Source organism: Ochotona princeps, chromosome 6, assembly GCF_030435755.1.
Source record: "Ochotona princeps isolate mOchPri1 chromosome 6, mOchPri1.hap1, whole genome shotgun sequence".
NCBI classification, from domain to species: domain Eukaryota; kingdom Metazoa; phylum Chordata; class Mammalia; order Lagomorpha; family Ochotonidae; genus Ochotona; species Ochotona princeps.
In genome coordinates, this window is record NC_080837.1 from 38,176,946 (window position 1) to 38,194,326 (window position 17,381).

The 17,381-nt window shown below is 41.5% G+C and overlaps 1 protein-coding gene and 1 pseudogene across 1 annotated transcript in view; one reads left to right on the forward strand and one right to left on the reverse strand.

Annotated features, from left to right (window-relative positions):
- Positions 1-839: 839 nt before the first annotated feature.
- Positions 840-17,381, forward strand: part of GPR176 (G protein-coupled receptor 176) — a 117,033-nt gene continuing 100,491 nt past the window's right edge. Inside the window, exon 1 of the mRNA XM_004578181.2 lies at positions 840-1,795. Coding sequence (XP_004578238.1) covers positions 1,624-1,795 — 172 coding nt within the window. The 5' untranslated portion in view covers positions 840-1,623. The remainder of the gene's footprint in view (positions 1,796-17,381) is intronic.
- LOC105941935 (NADH dehydrogenase [ubiquinone] 1 alpha subcomplex subunit 5-like) lies at positions 9,935-10,337 on the reverse strand (annotated as a pseudogene).

Consider the following 17,381-nt stretch of genomic DNA (forward strand, 5'->3'; position numbering starts at 1 on the left):
AGTAATCTCCCTTTTATTTTTGTTCTCAAAAATGTCTAAAGTAGTAGTTTAGAGTATTATCATGTGCAGGTATTGCAAGAATCCAAAGGTGTTTGAGGCCATAGATTTTTGCCCTTTCCGAAGTAGTAAGAAGGAAAGCAGAGCAGCCACACTGTAGAAGATTCATCCTTGGGATAATCAAGACATAACTGCAACTTTAATCAATTTTTGAGACACAGTTCATGGGGCTAGTCCTGTCAATCAGTCCCTTGATAGATGTCAAAGCTCTCCGTCATGTACTTTGTGTCCATACAGGCAAGACGAAGAAATTTTTGTTTCTTCCTTATCGTTTTCCTTTCTCAGTTCACCTTTCCTCTTCCCCCAGAATCCTGCTCTGATGCTATACATGTCCCTTTTCCCCTTCTCTTCACTACTTCTAACTCTAGCTTGCCAATCTTTTGCAAAAACCTGAAGGAAGCTGCTTCTTCCCAGCTTTTCATGCTAGAATCCATAGGGTCTGCGAGACATTCAATACATCCAAGACTTGACCGAGGTGCCACGAGCCTGGGCTTCCTACCCTGGCTTGTAGGTAGTCCCTAAAGACTACACTATGCAGGGACGACTATAATCGATGAAGCAGAGCCAGGGAGGAGTCACGAGAGCGTTCACTGCAGCCAGACACCAATACTCTATGCCTCCCACGCCCGCCGCCTAAGTAGTCACGCTCTACAGGACCAAAATGGCGCCTTGTCCCCGGCAGCGGGAGGGGCGGAGTCGCGTGTCACGTGACTGCCCCCTCCAGCCGCGCGGCCCCGGCCGCCTGAGGCGCGCGCCGGGAGGCTGCCGGCGGCGCAGATGGTTCCCCGTCCCCACCACTGGTCTTCCACCTTGTTCCTACCCGGTTACGAAGCTCCTCCCCAGCGACTGAGAGACGGAGAGGGGTCAGGGCTGGCAGAGCAGAGGCAAATAGGGACTGCAGAACAGGGCCCTTGCAGTTGGTGCCGGGGCGGGAGGTCGGAGCGGTCAGCCAGGGGTCGGACCGAAGGAGACCACCGTGGGACAGCAGGGCCCTCAGGGAGAGGCTGTTGAGGAAACTCAGGGTGTACTGGCCACGGGCACCGTGGGGGTGCCTTTCATGGTTTTCCCCGCTTTCCAGTCTTAAAGCTGAGAAATAGCTCCCGTCAGGCGTTCAGGGGCCGTCCTAGGACGGGACCGTGCTCCTTCAGCCCAGGGACACTGGAGAGGGCTGCCGTGGCCCTCGCGGGGCGGAGTGAGCCGAGGCCGAGGGGGCGACGAGAGCGAGAGCGCCCTCCCTGGCCGTCACAGGCCTCCGGAGTCGCCCCCTCTGCTGAGTGGGTCTGGTTGCCCCTGGAGAGGGGACGGGACGACGCCCCTAGGCTTGGCCCCTGATCCGCCTACATGTGGCCGCTGACAGGAGCCCTAGAGGGAGCAGGCAAGGGGCGCGGCCTCGCATCCCCGCCTCCCCGCCTCCCGGGTGCCGGGGCTGGCGATGTGGAGACGTGAGGGGACCCGCCGGCTGCCCCGGCTTCTGCAGGCTTCTGCGGCCAGGCACCCGCGTATCCCTGGGCGCCCACGGGAGGAGAGGCGCTGGGCAGCGAGCGGAGCTGGCGCCTGGGGCTCGCCATGGGGCATAACGGGAGCTGGATCCCGCGGAACGGCAGCGAGCCACTCAACACGTCGGGTGCCCAGGCGGTGGGCGCGAACCATACTGCGCCCGGGGAGCTGGGCGAGGCGCATCTCTACCGCCAGTTCACCACCACCGTGCAGGTCGTCATCTTCGTAGGCTCGCTGCTTGGTAAGCCGCCGCGGGGAGTGCGGGGCATGGTGCGGGAGGCGGGGGAGGTCAAAATGCCGGGGTAGATGCGGTGGAGTTGAGCGAGGACGGCCGACTGCAGCTGCCCAACTGGAAGCAGAGTTCTCATACAGCTCTCCCGGCCCGAGGAGGGTGCGCTGCCCCGGCGAGGTCAACCTCCCCAGACAGTCCCTGCAGCGTGCCTGAGGCTGGACGCACCACTGCTCACCTCCAGGGTGTCAGGGTGCAGCGCTGACCCGGCTCTTTGACAAATAAGATTTTGTTGCTTGTGACTGGCAGGGATGTTCCGTTGTTTGTTAAAGATATGTTTTTGCCCTCCCAAACATTCTTGCTATATAAAATCCTTTTTTGAAAGAACTCTTTTTGATACCTGATTTAAGGGTGACTTCCACGGAGCACCGACCTGCTTGCTGGTAAACAGCCCTGCGAAGTTGAACTCTGTGTTGCCTTCAGTATCTTTTACTCCCCATACAAAAAGAAAACCCACCCTTTTTCCCATATTCAGTTTGAAGTACAGACTTAGGACAAGATGCAACAACAAACCTCCAAAGCACACACAGCAAACTTGGGTATACTGGTTTTGGGGAGAAAAGTCCAATTATAACGAGTGGCTGACAACAGCGTTTGTCCCTTAGCGTGGGAATTAGCTGTACTCTTTGAATGAGGAATGACATAATCAGTATTCTTTTGCCCTCAGATTTGTTGAGCATCGTGGGCACTACTTGTAAAAATGTAGCTCCTTTTGAAATGGAAATTCCCGTATGTGGCATTTATGGGGATGTAAAAAGATCGTTAATGATTAAATGTGATACTATGGACAAGAACAGTCTAAGTTTCAAAATAGGAATAGGTTACTTTTTTGTAGGCACTTGTGAAAGCCTGTGGAGACCAAGATAATTGGCATCACAGGGTTATATTTGGAAGAATTATTAGTGTTTTGGAATTTTCCTAAATATGCTAAGTGTCATCATCCCATCCCATTCCACTGTTGTAATATTTATTTTCCAGCTTTTGTCATGAGGGTAGTTTTCAAGAGGAGTTGTGATTGAAGCTCTATGTCTCTAGCGGTGTGTGTGTGTGTGTGTGTGTGTGTTGGAGAGCACAAATAAGATAAGCGAGAACATGCCTCACTGAATGAAATGTTAAATGCACATTATTAGAGGAAAGCCTATGTTTCAAAAGCAGTCAATGTTCATTTAACATTTGCCGAAAACCAGTTCGATACCAGGCAAGATGCATGGTGTTAAATTCCAGTATTGTCACAATTACTTAAGGTTGTGATTACTGAGTAGGAATAAGTGGCTGTAATTTTATTTCTACAGCCTACATGAATCTGTGTACAGGTATATACACACTTAAACACATACTCATTGGATTGCAAATATATGTGTATGTATATGTATATTTAATTAGATAGTTTTCTTCATTGGTAACTTTGATTTTGAAGAAAGATGGTATTAGGAGAAATTTTTCTTATGTTTTGAATAAAAAATTTAAGGCATGTATTAAAGTCATAATAAATACTGGATATTAGTAAATGTTGCTTCTGTTAAGTCCTTTCCAGTTTTGTAGTTTTCCCTGGATCCAGGAATTAATAGGCACAGTGCCCTTATAGTAGATCTTTTCCTTATGTGAGGTCTTTTATGGCTTCTTAAAAGTGTAGCTGAATCACAGCATTGCCTTGTATCCTTATTACTCATGGTATCCTTGGATCCTTGTTCTCTAGGATTTGACCTGTTCAAATATACAGCTGAATTCTAGTAACTCCAGCTGAGGCTCAGAGTTTGAGTTCCAGAGCTTTGTGCATTTTGTTATAAGGCAAGTTACTCTGGGAAACTTGGTTTTATAAGTCTTTCAAACAGAGAAAAGTCATGCATTGAAAATAAAAGGAAATAAATCTATGTGGTGCCAAGGGAGTTGTGAGGGAATGGAATAATGTATAGAATAAACAACACAGCAAAGGAATGACATCGTCTGCTTATTTCCCTTGTTGCCAAACATAGGCATTTCTTTTTTTCCCTTTAAATACATTTGAATACACTTCTCTAAATAGATTTTTGTTGGGATTTCCAGAGGTCTACTGTAATATGAAAATAATGCCTTCATGCTTTTCGTATTTTGCAGCTTTAAAAAAACAAAACTTTTAGTGCCCTATAATAAGAAAAATCCTTAAAAAGAAGAAAAATCCTTAACAATTTGGAACAATCGTAATTTTTTTACATTTTTATGCTACAATTCCATAGGATCTGAGATTTCCCCACCCCCCAAATTCCCACATCCTGACCAATTCTTCTCATATTATTACTATAGTATAGTCCTTCATAAGCAGTCATAAGTCCATCACTCTCTTATTTAAGTGTATATTTAAGTGTATTTGTAACAATATGGGATATTATTTGCTGTGCTGAAAATGAATTCAAGAACTGTATATGATACTAGTCCAAAACTATGCATTTTGGAGTTTATATAAACTAGTGTCTCTCAGCTAATATGTCACCTTCTGGGATGTTTTTAGATATGCTGATATTATTTTGATGTAATGATTTAGATTTATATTCAGTAAATAGATGGCTCATAGCACTTTTAGTAGTTCATAGTGTAAACTCAAAGACCCAGAAACATTTGGAATCATCATTTCTAATAAAAATTTTGGGTTGTATTAAATAGTGTTGAATTTTCTTTTTTTGAACTCTTCTTGGATTCATTCATAACCGAAGTGCTTTAGAGCTGGGCTTTTGGGTACTTTGATTTAAAAGATCAATAGTTATGACCTAGTCTATCACTTCCAGAATACCTGTTACTGGTGTCTGTCATTATTAGAATCAGAGGAGATATTTGTAAATGATTTTGCTCTCATGTAAAAAAAATTTAGCACTGTGGTCATTAGCTAACATGTATATATGTTACTAAAATTTGTTTAAAAGATGGGCTTCCAGTGAAACTGTTAAATATATCTTGACAACAGGACTTTCTACCATTGTCTATATCTACGATGTCAGGACATACTTAAACAGCAGAATAATGGGCTTGTGACTATTGTTGAAGGATTATGCTATTGTAATAATATGGAGGAAATCAGTGCTGGGGAGGAGAGTGGGGCGAGAAGAAGGAGAGGGGGAGATCCCTGAGCCTATGGAGCTGCATCATAAAAAGTAAAAAAAAAAAACAAAAAACAAACAAACAAACAAAAAACCCAACTTCCTCCTGTTCAACCTCCATATGTGCAATAGTTGTTATTTTTAAGCTGCATCTTCTTTTCTTATTGTTGTGCACTATTTGTGTCCCCTCAAGTTTTACATGGTGAAGTCCTAACCCCTGAGTTAATGATACTGTGAAGTGAAATCTTTGGAAGGTAATTCAGTTTAGATAAGGTCACAAGGATGGAGTCTTCTTGATAGGATCGTTGTCAGGACCACTGTTCTGTTTTTCTTTCCACAATTTGAGGATGTAGCGAAAAAGCAGCCGTCTTCAAGCTAGAAAGAGAGCCCTTCCCAGAGACCAATCAGACTGATAACGTCGTCCTAAGACTTATCAGCTTCTAGAGATCTTTGCACACGACATAGGTGATAGAGGGCTGATCTCCAGAATATACAAAGAGCTACAAAACAACCAAAATGTCAAAACAAACAAGCCACTCAAGAAATGGGCACGGGAAATGGGCAAACACTTCACAAAGGAACAAACCCAAATGGCAAATAAGCATATGAAAAAATGCTCAAGTTCCCTGGCAATAAGGGAAATCCAAATTAAAACATCAATGAGGTACCACCTAACGCCAGTAAGACTGGCCCACATGAATAAAAGCACCAACGACACTTGTTGGCGAGGTTGCGGGGGGGGGAAAAGGGAACCCTACTCCACTGCTGGTGGGGCTGCAGGCTGGTACAGCCTCTATGGAAATCAGTATGGAGAATATTCAAACAACTCAAATTCAACATACCGTATGATCCAGCAATAGCACTCCTAGGAATATATCCAGAACACTTGTTCTATGAGAAACCAACATGCACTCCTATGTTCATAGCAGCACAATCAGTAATTGCAAAAACATGGAAACAACCAAAATGCCCATCAACAGAGGATTGGATAAGAAAGCTATGGTTCATCTACTCCATGGAATACTACTCAGCTATTAAAAAAAACAAAATCCAGTTCTTTGTGGCCAAATGGGCCAAACTGGATACCATAATGCTAAGGGAAATGAGCCAATCCCAAAAGGTTAGATACCACATGTTTGCCTTGATTTAAGATGATATGATGTTATGTATAACATGCTATGTTTTGAATGTTATATGTTGTGTATAAACTAAAATTGAAGTATAGGTGAGGTGGTCACAGAAGGTGGCTGGGAACTCGCATTTACTTTTAACATATTGGTTACTCATTACTATGTCAATTAATTCCATAATGATGTAAATTTTTGCTGATGGTATGTTGGAGCTTTCAATTGACTGGGAGGATACTCTGCTGGCTCTGTCTTCAGACCAGAGAGGGTATACCTAAGAAGCCGTTGAACTTGACGGGACAATAAGATACTGGACTCTATGTTTGGTATACGCTTGCAATGGGGAAATCTCAACTGAACTTGAGCTGTGGTTATGCAACAAGGTGGAGGAATCCACCATGGTGGGAGGGTTTGGGGAGGGGTGGGGAGAACCCAAGTATCTATGTAACTGTGTCACATAATACAATGTAATTACTGAAGTTAAATAATAAATAATTAAAAAAAAAATAGACAACGAAAAAAAAAAAAAAAAAAAGAAGAGTGAAGAGAGAGGGCCTGGCACAGTAGCCTAGTAGCTAAAGTCCTCAACTTATACACACCGAGATCCCATATGGGCGCCAGTTCTAATCCCAGCAGTCCCACTTCCCATCCAGCTCCCTGCTTGTGGGCTAGGAAAGCAGTCGAGGACGAGCCATAGCCTTGGGACACTGCACCTGTGTGGGAGAACCGGAAGAGGTTCCCGAAGGAAATCAGAAAATATGAAATTCCTTGTCTCTCCCTGTCACTCTGTTTCAAAAAAAAAAAAAAAAAGGACACAAATGAACTCTTGTCACACAATTATACATTTTCAAACCACCAGAGAAACCTGGAATCCTGAGACAAATTTAGGTGGCTTAGGAATTGACCAGCATTAGAAGACAATTGCTTCCTGGATTAAAAGTACACAGTTTTGAATAAAAAAAGGAAGAAAACTTAAAAAAAAAAAAAAAAGACTTATCAGCTTCTAGAATTGTTAGAGATAAATGCTTCTTAAGCCAACCATTCTGTGGTGTTTTGGTGTTTAGTTTTAGTAGCTTGAACAAAACAATACACTTAACAAAAATTATCCATATGAGCTTGTGAAATTGATTACTCCCAAGTGAAGACTCCGTTGGTCTGTGGCTTGATTCCATAATATGGTTGTTAAAGTAAAATAGGGTGGGGAACTGACTGATTCAGTCCGTTAGAGAAAATGATGTGGGAAAACACCATTTTTGCTTAGGTATCTTTAGTCTTTCAGAAAATCACATCAGATACTGGCAGTTTTCGTGGTACTTATGTGATAGAGAAGTATGTTTGTGCTTTGGTACTAGTTGAGGTTAATTAGGTAGCAGCTGGCCAGTTCTTGGAATTTCTTAAATATTTGATGAAAGATGTGTTAATGCTAGTTTGTACTTATGCTTATAATTCATTTTATATGATTATTATATGACCATAATTATAGTCACTAATACTATAGTGTGAATAACCATACTTCTATATGCAACTTCTGTTTTGTATGCCCAGGGTGTCTTGAACAGATCACAAGAGTGAGGAATGACAGAATAATAGCTGTCAGCCCGGATAGGTGAACTTTTAGTGTACTGAATACAATTGTGTCATATATCAGTACTGTGATTCCACATAACGGGCATATTCCTAGCCCATTATTTTATACTATATTGGGCAGAGAAAATCGTCTGATCACTATCTGAGAGAAATGCTGTCAATAACTCTGTTGCTTTGTCTTTCTTGACCATCTTACTATTCCACTTCACACTTCTCTCTGGAAATGGGATTCTCATATGAAAACTTTTTAAATTGCAGCTTTATTGTGAAAAAAAATGTACATTCTAAAATGCATCTAAAACATACAGTTCACTAATTTTTAGCATATCCGTAAGGTTGTGGAGCCATCACCACTGTTGAATACCATAACATTTTTATCACCCACAAAGAAGCCATGAACCATTGGAAGTTCCTCTCCCTTTCTCAGTATTACCAGCCTTAGCCAACCACTAATTGACTTTCTGTCTCTGTAGATTTCCCCATTGTGGACATTTCGTATGTATGAAGTCATACAATATGTAATCTTTGTGGCTGGCTTCTTTTGCCTGGCTTAGTTGTTTATTTCATCTGTTTTGTACCATGTAGAAATAATTAATTCCTTTTTCTTACTGAATGTTAAGAATATCTGTGGACACTTGGTTTATTTCTACATTTTGGCTGTTACAAATGATGCTGCTGTGAACATTTTTTTCGTATACTTTTCATGTAGACAAGTTTTCATTTCTCCTGTGTATTTACCTACAAGTGGAACTGTTGGGTTACATAGTAATTCTGTGTGTGTATATATATATATTAATAAGAATTGATCTCAGTGGTTGCAACATCTTACATTCCCACCAGCATTTTGTGAGGATCCTGATTTCTTTGCAATCCTGGCAACAACTATTACTATTTGTCTTGATTATATCCATCCTAAAAGATTAATTGTGCCTTTGATTTTCATTTCCCTAAACAACCAGTGGTGTTGGATGTGTTTTTATGTACCCATTATCCACTGGTATATTTCCTTTGGAGTAAAGTCTGTACAGACTCAGATACATTTGTCTTTTTGTTGTTGAGTTGAATGAGTTCCTTATATATTCTGGATATGTTGTGGGCTGAGGAGTTGATTTACATTCCTTAAGCTGAGCACTCAGGAATCGGGCCTAGGGCAGTAGCACCTAGCCTTTGCAGACTCATTGGCGTCCTATTGTCCTGTTGATGGGCTTGGGGGAAAGAGGAGATAATATGGTAATAAAGAGGCTTGTGGAGAGACTGCTCAGAGAGACGGCTCCCAGCACTTGTAACACCATCATGGTCTCCGTGTGTCGGTGCTTTTCGCTCGGACATTCGCCGTGCCTACTATGCCAGCTCAGCTAGCCGCGACATGGATATGAGACTTTTATCAGACAATATGCTTTGCAAGTATTTCCTCCCATTTTGTGGCTTGTCTTTTCGCTTTCTTGTAGGCATCTTTTTTTTTAAACATTGAAATTATTAATGAAAACCAGTTTATCTGACTTTTTGCTGTTGCTTGTACTCTTGGTGCCACATCTAAAAAACTATAGCCTCAACCAAGGTTATGAAGATATATTCTAGTATTTTCTTCCAAGAGATTTATAGTGTTAGCCACTTGATCCATTTAGCTTTCAGTCTTTGATTCATTCACATTTTTCTTTGTTGTGTAGGGTTCACCTTCATTCTTTGCATGTGTGTATCCAGTTTTCCAGCACCATTTGTTGAACATTTGATTTTTTTTCCTATTGGATTGTCTTATCACTGTTGTGATCTTATAATAACTTTTTTTTTTAGGCTAACAACATAAAATTTTAATGCCAACTATTTTTGTTATTTTCTCACAACTAAATGCATTCACTCTTCTTATTTCCTCCTAACAGAGACCTGTAAATTTGTTTAGACAATAATAACTAAGTACCTTTCCTTCCCAAACTCTTCTGGGTAATAATAATAATAAAAATTATTATGCATTCTAGGTCTACTAAAGATACGTAGCATTTGGATTATGGTCTCTGTTTTGTGGACTTATGATAATTTTTCTAGTTAACTTTCAAATCTCCCCACAGACTTTTCTGGTCAAAGAAATACCATCTTTAAAATAACCAAGCTAAATACTTTACAAATCAAAAACTGAGCCACAAGACTCTATTACCATAATAACTAATTTTACCAAGTCTCCTGAATACATGTTGTATCAGTTTTCTACATTATACATTTCTACAAAAATGTCAGTAATCAGGAAACATTTAAAAATAATAGAAGATTTAATTACATTTGTTTCCCATCAACCTATCGAAACAAGGTGACAATGATTATGTTGGCCATTTCTGCTGGTTGTCAGGAGATTCTTCACTAATGGTTCCCATGATTTCCATTGCATCATTTTTCTTGCCAGATTTAGCTAATTTCAGCCTGAAGAATCACCTCTTCTGTTAGGCCACTCTGAAGTTGAGTGTCTAAATTTTTAACATTTGATTCCATTTTCACCATACTCAGCTTCTTATTTGTAATTTGTTCTGTATATTTTCTGTTTGCTGCGGTTTCAGGCATCTGTTGAAGAACATCCAGAATCTTTGCATACAGTATTCTTAGCCTCTTGTGTGGATTCTCACAAACAGCCCACCCCACCAGGCCAGTGGACTTCTTCACCAAGCCTACCGTGTCTGCTCCCTCATAATAACTTTTAATACCATCATACCATTGGAGAAATTTCATAAACTTTGATAAGGAGAAATAAAGGGAAGGTAAATATTTTTTAAAAAGATTTATTTATTTTACTTGAAAGTCAGAGTTAGAGAGAGAGAGAGAGAGCGAGCGAGAGGCCTCTTCCATCTGCTGGTTCACCCCAAATGGCTTTAATGGCCAGAGTTGATTTGATCTGAAGCCAAGGATCAGGAGCTGCTTGTAGGTCTCCTATATAAGTGAAGTGGCCCAAGGACTTGAACCATCCTCTGCTGCTTTCCCAGTCTACAAGTGGGTAGTTGGCTTGGAAGTGGAGCAGCCGGGTTGAACTGGCACCCATATGGATACTGGCACTGCATACAGAGGATTAGCTTGCTATGCTATAGCACTGGCCCCAGGAAAGTAAAAATTTTTACATTTGGCAATTTCTGTGCTTTTAAAAGAGACAAAAAGAGTTTTCCAGAGTCATGGAAGAGACTGATGACTTGTCCTGTGTATTAATAGTTACTGATCTGCAATAGAATCAGAACATTGCTTCTGTATTTCTTTAAAATTTTTTTTTAATAATCTTACTTTGTTGATTAGGGTACAGAGGGTCAAGGGCTACAGGAAAGTGGGTAATACCATTGTTTCCACACTAATACCATCATTTCCCCCCTATATCTGGGGTCAGAGAAGAAACAAAGGGGAAAGCCCCACCCAGCCTGTGAGAAGAGACAGAGAGACAGAGAGAATCTTCCATCTGCTGATTCACTTCTCAAATGGCTACAATAGCCAGGGCTGGGCCAGACTGAAGCCAGGAGCCCAGAGCTTCTTCTTGGTCTCCTGTGTGGATGTTCTGTTGCCTTCCCAGATACGTTAGCAGGGAGCCAGATGGTGCACCAGCAGTATGTGGCATGCACAAGGGATGCTGGTGTTGCAGGCAGAGGTTTAACCTACTATACCGCAATGCCTGTGCCTCCTCTATGTTCCTTAGATTCTTTTTTTTTTCTTTTAATTATTTATTATTTTACTTCATTAATTACATTGTATTATGTGACACAGTTACATAGGTACTTGGGTTCTCCCCACCCCTCCCCAAACCCTCCCACCATGGTGGATTCCTCCACCTTGTTGCATAACCACAGCTCAAGTTCAGTTGAGATTCCCCCATTGCAAGCGTATACCAAACATAGAGTCCAGCATCTTATTGTCCAGTCAAGTTCAACGGCTTCTTAGGTATACCCTCTCTGGTTCCTTAGATTCTTTGACCTAACCTAGCAATTAGGCCTTTTTTTTTTGATATTTATTTATTTTTATTATAAAGTCAGATTTACAGAGAGGAGAGACAGAGAGGAAGCTCTTCTGTCCAATGATTCACTCCCCAAGTGAGCCGCAACGGCCGGTGCTGTGCCGATCCGAAGCCGTGGAACCTCTTCTGGGTCTCCCACACGGGTGCAGGGTCCCAAATCTTTGAGCTGTCCTCGACTGCTTTCCCAGGCCACAAGCAGGGAGCTGGATGGGAAGTGGAGTTGCTGGGATTAGAACCGGCGCCTGTATGGGATCCTGGTACGTTCAAGGCGAGGACTTAAGCTGCTAGGCCATGCCGCCAGGCCAAATTAGGCCTTTTTCATCTGTGCTAATATACTTTGTCTTTGCTTTAATTCAGTTGAGCTCCACCACATTAATTTTTTGAAGATTTATTATTTTTTATTGGAAAGGCAGATATACAGAGAGGATGAGAGACAGAGAGAAAGATCTCTTCACTGGTTTACTCCCCAAGCAAGTGGTCGTAATGACGGGAGCTGAGCCAATCCAAAGCCAGGAGCCCGGGGCCTTTTCCAGGTCTTCCACACGGGTGCAGGGTCCCAAGGCTTTGGGCTGTCCTTGACTGCTTTCCCAGGCCACAAGCAGGGAGCTGGGTGGGAAGCAGGGCCACTGAGATTAGAACCAGCGCCCATATGGGGTACTGGCACGTGCAAGGTGAGGACTTTAGCCACTAGACTACTGTGCCAGGCCCCACATTAATTTTTTTTAACAGGAATGGCTATAATCTGAAATAAGTAACTCTGGCAATTTTCCACCTGTATAGTTCTCAGTGGTAATGAGCTCATTGGAGCATGAGCACATGCATAAAGCTGAGTGCCTTGTTTCTGATAACCTGGTTCTGTTTTAACTGGACCATATTTAGCCTGTGGTCCTATGTTACAGACATCATTTGCTGGAAGATTGCAAATAGAACCTATGTGAGGATCCCAAACTGAGCAGAATTTGCGTGTTAAAATATCTCTGTCTTGAAAGATAGGCATAGGTAGTAGACCATTTTTGATGCAGACAAACTAAGCAACTAACTTATTGTCTCCAAAAGTATTTCTTCAATAATTTAACAAAGACTTCTTCTATATAGTATTGTTTCGAATAAGGTATTTAGTCTGAGCAGTGATTAGAAACCTGTTGTGAAAACTATTTCAGTTGTCAAGAAGCTTCCATATTAACTGGGTAGAGAACCTTTAACTGGTCTTATGGCACATAAAACTCAGAGGAGTTTTTGCCTCGATGGGAAAGTAGGAATGGCTGTAGGCAAAATTTAAAGGGTTTATCCCAGGCAACATTAAAAAGTAAGAAAACTTTATCTTCAGAAAATTAACTTTTGTTCTTAGGATTTTTATTTTATCACAGATTCTTTGTTTGTTTTTTTTTTTTTTACATGCCTTTGATCTTATTGTGAGTTACTTAACAAGGATAAATGAATTCAAAGTTCCTTTTGCACCAAAATAATTCTTAGTTTTATTTTCTTTGAGCTTGTTGGCATATGCTGTCTGCTAAGTTTAACAGTATTTGTCTTCCATTCTTTCATGTGGCATGCTGGATAAATAAGCAACTTCATGAAAGAGAAAGAGGTACATGTGCTCATTCATCCACCTAGTGGCCATAATGGCCAGGATCTTCACTTAGGTCCTTCTCATGGATAGCTGGGTCCAAATACTGGAGCTATCATCTGCTGCTTTCCCAGACATATTAGCAGGGAAGCATTTAGGTATTGGAGCAGCACTTCAATATGGGGTGCCAGCATTGTGGGCAGCAGCTTGAACACTACTGAGACATCAGCCACAGTAAGCCAACTCAAATGTTGTACCTGTTAGTGTATTAATCGTTTCTCTAAAATATTTATTTATTTTTTTACTTATTTGAGTTATAGAGAGGGGGTGTGGGAGAGAGAAGAGGAGAGGAGAGGAAAGAGAGGAGAGGAAAGAAAGGGGAGGAGAGGAGAGGAGGGGAGAGGAGAGGAGAGGAGAGGAGAGGAGATCTTCCATCCTCTGGTTCACTCCCAAATTGGCTACAACAGCCAGGAATGAACCAATTCAAAGACAGTAACTAGGAACTTCCTCCAGGTCTCCCACAAGGGTGGCAGGGGCCCAAGCACTTGGGCCATCTTCTGCTGCTTTCCCAGGTGTATTGGCATGAAGCTGAATGGGAAGTAGATCAGCTAAAACTTGAACTGGCACTATTATAGTCTGTCAGCAATGCAGGAGGCAGCCTTAGCAGCTATGCCACAATGCCAGTCCTTAGTATATTATCTTTAAGGATAGTTTTAGTTTCTTTTAGATGGTGTTCACTATATTAAGCAAAAATGATGGCAAGTTGAGCATTTTACATGCTTGACAGCAGCAGATAGAAATGAGTTTGGTCAATATTTTAGGAACCTTACCTCAGACCTTGTAGTCAAGCCTATAGCTTGGGTGGCATTTAGAAAAATTGAGTTTTTACATACACACCTATAAAAGAACAGTAGGGCATCAGGTTGATACCAATTACTTTGTTCTTTCTATGTAGTTCTAAATCTCTCTTTTTATCTGTATTCTAACTAATTTTTACGGATTTTCTTATCAGTGATTTGGCATCCATGAATCACAGAGTGAAACCAATGCCAACAGTTATTTACATTTCCCAAATTCATGAAACTTCTAAATCAGACCCTCCTGTGCTTTGTTCCCTGCCCAGTAGGGAATCTCCTCATCTAGCTACTTTCTGCCACTGTATTAATAAAGGCACAGGCACAGTCCCACAGTCTGTGTTCTTTCTGATTTCCTGTGGCTCCATGCGATATGATGCATCCCTTATTTCTGGGAAATTGTAATATGCTTCTTTTGGTGGCACTCAGTCTTATCTATAGATTAAATGCTGGATACATGGTTTTTTTGTTTGTTGGTTGGTTTTTTAAAGGCATATTTTTATAGAGAGAGGAGAGACAGAAGCAGAGAGAGAGGTTTTCCATCCACTGGTTCACTCCTTAAATGGTTGCAATGGTCACAGTTGAGCTGAGCTGGGAGCCAGAAGCTTTTCCCTGGTCTCCCATGTAGGTGCATGATCCCAAGGTCTTGGACCATCCTCCTCCACTGCTTTCCCAGGCCATAAGCAGAGTGCTTGATTGGAAGTGGAGAAGCTGGGAGTGGACTAACTGATGCTTATATGGGATGTCAGTGCTTGCAAGTGGAACATTAGCCTGCTATACTACTGCAATTCCTCTCTCCCCTCAGCTACATTTTAAAGTAACCTCCTTCCTAAAATTTTAAATTTATTATTCCAGGTTGTTATGTTGGGATGCTTACCCATCTGCGAACTCTCACCCATGGTGACAGTTTTCTCTTGTGTCTGTTTTTTAATGTGAGCACGTGTCTCTTTTCTGAGGAATTCTGTGACTCTTGGTGTGGAAGGGGCCTGCAGCCTGATTTCACATCTGCTCTTGCCATAAGTCCCAGTGCAGTCACTAGCCCCAGACTTAACAACAGAAAGAAAAATATCCTTGTCATCCCTGTAGGGTAGAGGTCAGTTTTCAGTTTCTTTCATTGAGGTGGCCTCAATGAGGGGTCTGGCTTTATGGAGTTTCCGTTCCAATTCTGCCTTACGGGGTCTAGGACTATTATTTAGTCACTATTTGGGTGTTACAACCTGAAGTTAGTTGTGAGGACCTATTTTCTGATTTGAAAATCATTCCTTCAAAGCAAATATTTTAGGGGCTTACATTGTAGCACAGTGAGTTAAGCTGCTACTTGAGATGCTGAAATTCCAGTTACTCTGCTTTTGATCCACTTTCCTACTAATGTACCTTTGAAAGCAGTGGATGATGATTCAAGTACTTGGGTCTCTGCCACTCCATGGGAGACCTGGGTGGAGTCCAGGTTCCTGGCTTCTGCCTTGCCCAGTCCTAGCCAGTATGGCCAGTTGGGAATTGAATCAATGGGCGGAAAATCTCTTTCTTCACTTTACTTTTAAAGTAAGTCATTCTTAAACAAAAAAGTGTAAATACTCTGGTCTCCATGTATCCATGAAATGAAGAATTTCCTTTTTAAAAATCTCATTAGCTCAGCCATGAATATAAAGATGACCCCTTTCGTGCCCAGAATTTTTCCAGTGTTCATCGTGACATTCTAAATTTGTGAAACATGATCTGTCATGTTGCCAGAGTCAGAAGTTGAAGAAGAAGCAAAACGCATTTAGTAACAGAAAATGGAATGATTACTAGACTTGATCCTAGGGGACATATGATTCAAAGAAGCATTAGTTTTTGAAAAGTGAGCACTTATGTTGAAATAACTGAGGGTTCATAGAGATATCTTAGAGAAAATATATTTATGGAAGAACTATCTGATTCCAAAATATTGGAATAGTTTTGATATGTAAATTCAGATTGGATTTTGGAGTATTTGGTGTATACTTGACAGGAATAAGGCTGTCTTGAGACAAATTTGTAAAGAACGTTTAAATCCATTTTTGTCTGAGGAGATGTTTGCTACTTAGGGTAGGACTTCAATACTTCTATCAAATGAATAAGTGAAATTTGTTTATAGTCATAAAAAACTAACAGTATTTCTGTGTCCCTTTAGATTTGTAGTTCCTGGGTGTCTAAAAAGGTAAACCCCAGGTCAAATGTAGAACCCCCAACTGGAGACATAAACTCATTTCTCAAATGAGAAGTGGCTCACTTTTTTTTTTCTAATACATATAGACCAGAATTTTAATGCAATAGCAAATCAATTTCACCAGCACCCAATATACGTTGAAATTGTAGCTCTTCATTTGGTGTTCTCAATAGAATTCTGTGTATGTTTCCCAAATAATTTCGCAAATAAATACATTTGAACAATATGAGAAAGAAATACAAGTTATGAAATAGTAACTTTCAAAAAATCTTTTCATCATAAAAAAGAATAAAGTAGCAGATAGAAAAAATATATACTTTGCTTGTTGTGGGCTGTGGAGCTGATTTACACTCCTTGAGCTGATCACTCAGGAATCAGGCCTAAGGCAGTAGCACCTGGCCTTTGCAGATTCATTGGCGTCCTATTGTCCTGTTGATGGGCTTGGGGGAAAGAGGAGATAATATGGTAATAAAGAGGCTTGTGGAGGACGGCTCGAGAGAGACGGCTCCCAGCACTTGTAACATCATCCTGGTCTCCGTGTGTCGGTGCTTTTCGCTCGGACATTCGCCGTGCCTACTACGCCGGCTCAGCTAGCCGCGACATTTGCTAGCCTTCCTTACTCTGCAAATTATGCCCAACAGCCTGTGTCATGACACTTTTTGAAGCTCAGCAAAACATTTGACCAGGATTGAACAAATAAAGGGCAAAAATAGAGGACGAAATCAGCTAACCCACTGTGACTTTTCCAAGTAGATTTTTTTTTTATTAGTTCCATATTGTTTCCTTAATATATCTGATGTAAAAGGGGATTTTAAGGGAGAAACCCCACCCAGTCTCTCACCCACCCCAGGTCCCAGATGTGGGGCATGCTCCGAGGGTCTTGCTCAAGTGGTTCTGATAGTTCAACAGTTCTGAATTTCTGCCACTCTCACCACTCCAAGCATGATCAGGTCGTTGGAGAATCCACTGATTGACATAGTCCATCATAGAATGTCCGTTTGCCCAGTATTTTCATTGCCGATATATAGCTGAGGTGGTTGATTGACTTGTTCTGTCCTTTGTTTTTTGATGGTTAGGGTTCTGAGTCCGGCAGTTCGATTGGGGGGATCCCCAAAGAAACTTTGTCTGAAGTGTTCCCAGACCAGACTCTTGTATGTACTAGCAAGCACAGGTCCCG